Here is a 7,946-nt window from a genome sequence, read left to right on the forward strand (position 1 = left end):
ATATCTTGTCTCATTTGATACAAGAGAGAGCCTGAGGGCCAGAGAGCGAGCACGCTGGAGATCACAGGACTGACTAATTGTTTCTGTCTACCCAGAGACACACGACTGATTGCTCTGTTACAGTTGTTCAATTTCACACATTACTGGGGAGAAATTGACTGTACCGGCTGCTGTTGGAATAAAACAAAACATTAGCCAGTGGAGCGACAGGGAGAAAAACAACTCCGCGACTCAACGAGGTACATTAAAAGCTGACAAATGGCTTCCATCTTAAATTTTATTAGTTGTTTCTGTTTATAGTTTAGCAAAGCAAACATCAAAGTATGAAGGCATCATTTCGTAGAACTGTAATTCTTTCCATCTTTAGTGTGGCACCACCGAAAAATAATCAATGAATCATACCCACAGGTAAAAGAAACCCAATCCAGTTTTTAAACCAACCAAGTGAAAGAAAGATAAAATGATTAACAACAGGTATTAGCCATTAAACGATGTACTGAAAAATACAAATCATTTGCAAGCAGTACGCAACCAAGAATCCATACTTGGACTAACCTCCTCAGGTCTGTGATTTTGTCGTCTGATAAGAAATAAGGCAGATTCCTTTGATACAATTATAGACAATCTGGTAAGGAGACAAGCAAAAGCTAAGAGGGCTGTAATTCCTGTGTATGTTGGAGACGTTCACAGCAGTTTTCTGGCATGCACTGGGTGTGGCAAGAAAAAAACTCCAAGAAAAAACCCAACAAAAAACTCGGGGGGGAAAAGAAAAAATCAAACCAAAACACAACCAATCGATTAGTTAAACGACACTCACATCCTCGTTTGTGTGCATGGGTGCTGATGAAGAGATTCCTGCTAAGAGGCGCCGCCGCTGGCGGGGATGAAATGTGATGTTCACAGATGAAAGGCCTTGGGAGTGGCGCCTCGCCTTTACAGACCGCGGTCTGAATGGCGGCGGCGGCGGCGGCTGATTTGACTAAACAATGAGGCTGGGGCTGCGGCGGCGTGCGAGGGGACATGGCAGGTGTCAGTTGTTCGCGCCCTGAAGAGGCTCAAGAACGCAGGGTGTTGTCTGGTTTAATGTCATTATGACGGTGGCGGCGGTATGCGCGTTGTAAGCGCTGCAGGATGGTTGATGTTAAGCATCACCCAGCCCGGAGTGTCAACGCGCCGGAGCGGTCGTCCTCTGACAGCTTCACCCTGTTCTCACAGCGGGTTTATCAAATAAAGAGACTTGAACCTGGTTTATCTCATTGCACCCAGCTGGTGAAGTGATGGATGACTAACACACAGTGAGGTATGGCTCATCTTTTCTGGTTGATATGTTCAAGTCCTATAATAAGGTTTTGTACATACATACATATACATACATACATACATACAGTACATACATACTTCAGGGATGAATAGTTTCTTAAAGAGGGGCGAGGAGGCTAACTAAGGTGGGGATGTGAGCAGGATGTGAGTGACTGGTTGTCCTGGTCCAGTGTCAGAGCCCATACTGACATGGGCCAGTCTGACACCAGTGTGGTTGGCCTTCGCACAGTTTGCTGGCTGTCAGATGAGGCTGATTGTCGTCCTCTCAGCTGGTCATTCTTTCTTCTCGACGGTGTCTGGAAAGAAACAAACGCAGGATCTGAGCAGGATGTGATTCACCGAGGGGGAAATCTGTCCTTCCCTCTGGTCCACGTCTCCCATTTATGATCTTATTGCAATTGAGAAAGACTCTGTTTTTATTCTTATCAGCTGGATCCAAATCGAAGTTTCACTTTCAAAGTGTAAATCAGTTTAGTGACTATAGCTTACTGTACATTACATTAAAGTCTTTAAATGCGTTTTAATAAAACACGGCACGCTGGGAAAATTAAGCAGCCGAGGGAGGTGGAGACAACAGGTTAGGATGAGGAAGACTGTTATTCACATCTGGCCCTGCTGGGTAAAAACAATCCGCCTGCAGAATGAGAAGAATCCAGATCTTCTGCTTGTCACACACGATAGTGAACTAAACACCTTTGTCTGTACGACTGTGATCATTTCAGTCTGTTCTGACATTTTATAACTGAAAATCTGACTGAAGTCAATCTCTCTTTGAAATTATCCCTGTAGGAATCAATGACGGCTCGATAAGTGATTAATGACTTTGTTATTTTAGTACCAGCAGTTATGTTGAAAACGAGTGTGTTTCAGATGTGTGTGCAGAAACTGACGCACAGGGTTCCCCCGAAAACCTCTTCGGTGTTACCAATGTATTAGCCACGCTCAATATTTCACGGCCTACCACTGCTGGATGATACATTATCTAAATTGTGCTTTTCCTTTTTTGTTTTAATATTCGGGGCCTGATGTTCCTCCAAGCTTGTGGTACAATGACAGACACATTCAAAGCACATGAGTAGCTCCAGGTCTCTATACAACTGTTGTCACACATTTGATATCGCGCTAAAGCTTTTTTTTTTTTTTTTAAATAATAATTTTCACTTGTCTCCATTACACTTACAATAGAGTCAATAATAAACATGTCTTCTACCAAACCAAGGTTTTTTTTCTTTTCTTTAACCTGCAAGAAGAAAATCCCTCGGATTTTTCCTACTGCTGCAAACACCTTGAGCTGTATGTATACTGCGGAGCACTCAACTCTTTAAAACAAGTTTAAAGAGAGTAAAACATATTATAAACTCATGTGGTTCAGCCTCAATCAATATGCTCAATCTATATGGTGTGGTCTCCAAAGCAAAGTCCATCTGTGCAAAAAGAAAAAATGTATTTGTTGTGAAAAAAGGTTGGAGGATGGTTTCAAATCTGGCTGTACAGTGGCTACACCTGCACTTATTTTCTACAATATTGGATCTAGTACAACCGTTCTGGAACAAATGTTGCTCTGACACAGTTATTACATCGGTGATAACGTTTATTTTAGGTTGATATTATCAAAGAAGGTTTAAATGAACTGCACGTTTGTTTTTGAGTTCTCGGTGGTGTTCGGCTGGATTGTAATAAATTGAGAGGTGTCTTCAATATTATGCCCCTCTCGTGTATTGTACAGAGGTAGGCAAAGTATATAGTCCATGAAATGTGGTACGACCTCGTTGCCTCCGAGTTTACTGCGATGATGAGGTGCTGAATATGTGTATGCTGGGCTGCGTTACATTCAGAGGGCCAATATTCAGTTCCCCTAATGTACATAAATGTGAAAGATAAAGAGGAAACACCCCTCACTTTTATTTACTTGAATACAAGAAAAGCAAGGAAGGTTTCACCCACCGCCTCATGAGGGTCGATGCTATGGTTGGCCAGCTTTAATGAATTGGACTGCATTGCATCGTATGAGGGCTTTGGGAGTTTTGCACCGTCGCCTCACAGAAAAAAATCATTCTGATTTCAGGTTTTCTGGTTTTTCTGTGAGGATTCTGCATGTTCTCCCTGTGCAGGTCGGTCTTTTTTTGACACCGCAAAAACATATTCTTTAGGGTTTGTTGGTGTTTCTAAAATGTACGCAGGTATCAGTTTGGGTGTGTGTTGTTTGTCTTGAGTACACCTCACACACAGTCAGCTGCTTCAGTTTCAGCCGCGTGGGACCTGAAGTCTGATGGAGCAGTATAGAAGAAAGACGGATAGACTTTTACAAATGTTTACGACGATCTGGTGATGGAGCGTATGCTCTTTTTCAAGTCGGCATTTTCTTCAGAGAAATCTGTATCTCCTCATCAAATCCAACACCCATGATCAATTCTGTAAATACCAATAATGTGCAGTGACACAGAACACGACCCAAAGTTTTGTCTAAATTCAATCAGCGATGCTCGACAAATTTGATTGTCACAGACGGGTAAACACCCACCGAGGCTGATCCATTTGCTTTGCTCTCATCTCACATTCACGACAACATGAATCTTTTTGTAAAGATAAACTAATCCATCGGTCTCGTTCAGAAATCGGGGCAGTTTGCTGTGATTGCCTGGTGTCGTGTGTACCGATACTCGGGTTAATTTGACCACACACTTTGTGCGCCTCCCTTCTACACCACCCCACCCAGATCCTCACAATTATTCCTGAACAATTCTTTTTTTTCCCCCCTTCTCTGGCATTTTGTCTGGCATTGTTTAAGCCCTCCCTCCCTTCTACACCAACCTGTTTGTCTCTGCGAAGTTATTTCATATGCAGCTCGCCTGTCCTATTTATTCAACCCCAACAATCTGTTCATAGCACTTCGCTTAATGATTTATTTTTTTTTCTATCTGGGAACTCCACGAAGCCCAAAATCTTGAATCCCCCCCATTTTTTTTGGGCTCATCCATTCAACAGAGCCACACGCAGAACAATTACAGTCATAGAAATTCATAGCAGATGTCTGCATTCAAATTACATGCCATCTCATTATGGTACATCTCGACGGAGACCCCAGAATAACAACAGGACGGGATCCTTCTCAAATATGATTTATTGGCATGATTATTGCCCCTGCACTCAGTGTTAGCTTCATGGTAAAATAATAGGCATCGCACACTTGATTTATTAAATACGTGATAGTTGAGTTTGCAGGTAATTCATCACAGTCAATCTCCAAAGACGTCCCGACACGTATGTACCAAAATATCAGGGTTATAGTTGCAGACCAGAAATGGGTAGAGAGGGTTTACAAATGCATTTAGCCCTGGAGGAGCGCGTACAAACTGCCTGCCTGCTGCCTGCTCCTACAGAGACAAGGAGATGAAGACAGACGGGGGAGGTGGGAAAAAAAAAAAAGAAAAAAAAAAAGAAAGAAAGAAACTGAAACAAGCAGGGTGAAACTGGGTAACACTTGACTGCACAGTGCTGAGGATTCTCTGAAAGAAGTGCATTTTAATTCAGCAGCTGTGGCCACTAATAAGATCCCTCTTATAAACAGAGACGAGGACGAGCCAGCCAGAGCTTCCTCTTTGCACTTACCTTTGGACTGAATGCTGTCAGTTACAATTGAATCAGGTTGCTCTGAGCTCTCGACATGATCTTTCATCTCCTCTAAACAAGAGGAAGAGACAGAAGAAAAGGGGGTGGGGGTGGGGGGGATTAGAAGAAGCAAAGAGAATCAACACATTTGTTGCCCCTCTCATCCTGTGGATAAAAGCATCAACTAAACAAACTCAGGCGGTTCTAAGTTAGTAAATCAAGGTGGTTTTACAGTTACAACGTAACCAGACGTGTCTGAGGTGAGGATTGAAGCTCATGTGAAGTCTTGATTTCAGTGAGCGTATACATTACAGCACGGCTTTCTCTTGCTGGGCAGAGCTGCCTACGACTGTAATTTAAGAGCATCTAATATACGTATAATCAAAATGCTAATCTTTACTGTGATGTGTTATGAATGTGAGTTGCAGAAGCAGGAGAAGCGAGGGAGAAGAGGTGGAGGAGGGGATGTGGGTAGTCGACGGCGGGGAGGAGTGTCTTAAGCAGCGGGATTTTAGTGACGCTTCAAAGCGCCTGGAGCGGATAGCGCCGAGTGAAAGCACGATTTCCACCCACCTCCATTGCTGGTGCCAGTGTCGTTGACCTCAGAGACGTCTGTAAAGTGAAACACAGGGAGAGGCGAGTCAGTCCACCTGACAGTCACTTTGTGCATGCAGATACAGGTGACAAAGCAGCGCAAGATTCTTTGTCTTTGCTCTTTAAAGTTTATATTCAACAAAAAAAAAAAAGTGGATCACTCTCAAACTAGTCCAAGAAAATAAAAGCAACCTCATCCTCAAATTACCATTTGTTTTGATGCTTAATTTCAGCGCGCCTTCTTAAAGAGTTGTACTTCAACAACAAAAAATAAAGAACAACAAAACAAATTCGAGAAGCGGGAGTGAGCGAGAGAGATACATGCAAAATTAATTACACACTGCCATCCCTGTAAGGCAGCCTAACCCCCCCCCCCAACAGCCCACATACCCCGACACACATCCTTCTTCTGCTGCATCCTCCCTGGTACCTCGGCAGTCACACAACTCTTTCTTCATCACTCCCTGGAAAAAACCTCAGCACTTCCCTCTTTGCAACAACAATCATCCAAACAAAGCATGCCATAAAAATAACCACACTCCCCAGGCAGCGGAGTGATCGCCCAAACAAGTACAACTGCTTAAGGGTGATAGAAGAGTGTGTGGGCTCCAAAGTGGTGTCACAGTCCTGCCTGTGTGCTGCAACAAGTCTGTGGTCAAGGTCATTTCAATTACTTATAGAAAAGCAAAGTTCCCTCAGTGCCGGTTCAGATGCACAAGATCCTTGAAGCATGTACAAAGCATGTGAGTTGCGTAACAACCTTCACATCTCTGGCAGTTTCACCTGCAGGCTGTCAGCTATGGAGAACATGCATTAGACCGCTTCTTCAGTGTAACTGATTTAATCTGTTGCAACACTTCAGAATGAATTTCCACCAGCGTAGACACCACTGGGACTCGAAGGACTGCTGAGACGCAGGAAGGATGAAGCAACAACAAGCTCGCCAGCTTTTCTCTTCTACCTTTTCATCTGAGGCTTGGAACTGTCCAGGGGGCAAAACAACATCATGCCCGCTCACACATGCGACCATTTAACGGGATATACTAGTTATTTATAACTCAGGTCTCATTGTCGGCGTATCGGCTCAGTTGATGTGGTTTCTATTTGTAATGACAGCCGGGAACATACATACCATATGTGACCGACTATACGTTGCTCACTTATGTGTGCGAATAGTTTTCAGCAGACCAGTTTGCTGACGGTTGGTTTAAAAACCCATATGGTAATGGGATTAAATACTCAAACCTGACTTGATTGGAAAGTGTAACATCTGTGTTTTTTACTCTGATGATGTATCGATGCCATTATGCTTCCACATCAGCTTTATTCCGTACAAGATCTCAAATAACCAGACGAAAAGATGAAGCAAGCTGAAGCAATGAGCCCTCCTGTTGAATTATGCAATGACGCAGATTTACAACCAGATTCACCGTAACAGACTAAACTGACAGGAAGCATGCACACATATTCTGCTAGGTATATATTAGAGTTGGCCATATGGAATTGACAGCGAGACAAAACATTATGCATGCACATGAAATGATATGCCATTCATTAGCACTTTGTCCATATGATCCCTGTATGTGTATTGGAGCTGATGGCAGGACCTGATGTTGGAACAGAGCCTCCATCATGTGTGACATACAGCAGCAGCAGGAGCTCACTGAAGCACTGGCCTCCTTCCAGATGCTCCCTGCTTTTTTGTCTCACAGGTAATAACAACACAGTCACTTCCTCCCCTGATACAGAGCACTAATCTCTAAAAGGGAAGAAGCCAAAAGTCCAGAATTTCAATTGATCGTTGCTCCGGCCTGCGCCTGAATGCCCGAAGCTTGGAGGGAATAGCAACGCTGGCCTGCCTCACTCTCTAATTTTACTCCTGTGTGCTGACAGTGGTGGGGCTATTATTCAGGGGAGGATCCGAGTGTGATGTGGAAAACACATAAACCAGGTGGGGGGGGGGGGGGGGGGGGGGGGGGGGGGGGGGGGGGGGGGTGTCAAAGGAAAAACAGGCCTCTGTCAAGGTTCTGGTGAAGGAGAGGCAGAGTCCGCAGAGGGCAGATAAGAAAGAAGAGGAGAAAAACAGAGCCTCTCTCAGCGGGAAACTGGACAGCTTTCACAAGTCTTTATTAAAGCTGGGATCAAGGACTGGAGGAGTCATCATCAGTGTCTCCCAGCCTCTAATTTGGTATATAATTTATGAGTATGTGTGGTATATAGGTTATTGTTAGCTTTCACAGCAAGGAGGCAAAAGCAGAGAGATAATGTGAATACCTTGCTCCTGTATTACCGCCACAGTGCTGACATTGCCACATAGAGACAGAAATTCAGTAAAGGTGACTGATAATGAGAATTTCCAAAGCCTCTTTGATCTGATTTCACATCGGGGATTCATTTGACTGAGTTCATCGTCCATTATCTGC

At 43.8% G+C, this 7,946-nt stretch overlaps 1 protein-coding gene across 4 annotated transcripts in view; it reads right to left on the minus strand.

Annotated features, from left to right (window-relative positions):
- Window positions 1-263: 263 nt before the first annotated feature.
- macrod2 (mono-ADP ribosylhydrolase 2) overlaps window positions 264-7,946 on the minus strand; it is a 426,376-nt gene continuing 418,693 nt past the window's right edge. For 2 of the 4 annotated variants that reach the window (XM_080482408.1, XM_080482409.1), the window contains 3 exons: window positions 5,503-5,541; window positions 4,930-5,001; window positions 264-1,616 (listed from right to left, as the gene is read on the minus strand). In XM_080482408.1, the coding sequence (XP_080338534.1) occupies window positions 1,594-1,616; window positions 4,930-5,001; window positions 5,503-5,541 (134 nt within the window). In that variant the 3' untranslated portion in view covers window positions 264-1,593. The remainder of the gene's footprint in view (window positions 1,617-4,929; window positions 5,002-5,502; window positions 5,542-7,946) is intronic. The other 2 variants (XM_080482410.1, XM_080482411.1) reach the window with 1 other exon arrangement.

The sequence above is a fragment of the Lipophrys pholis genome (assembly GCF_963383615.2).
Source record: "Lipophrys pholis genome assembly, chromosome: 15".
Taxonomy (NCBI): Eukaryota; Metazoa; Chordata; class Actinopteri; order Blenniiformes; family Blenniidae; genus Lipophrys; species Lipophrys pholis.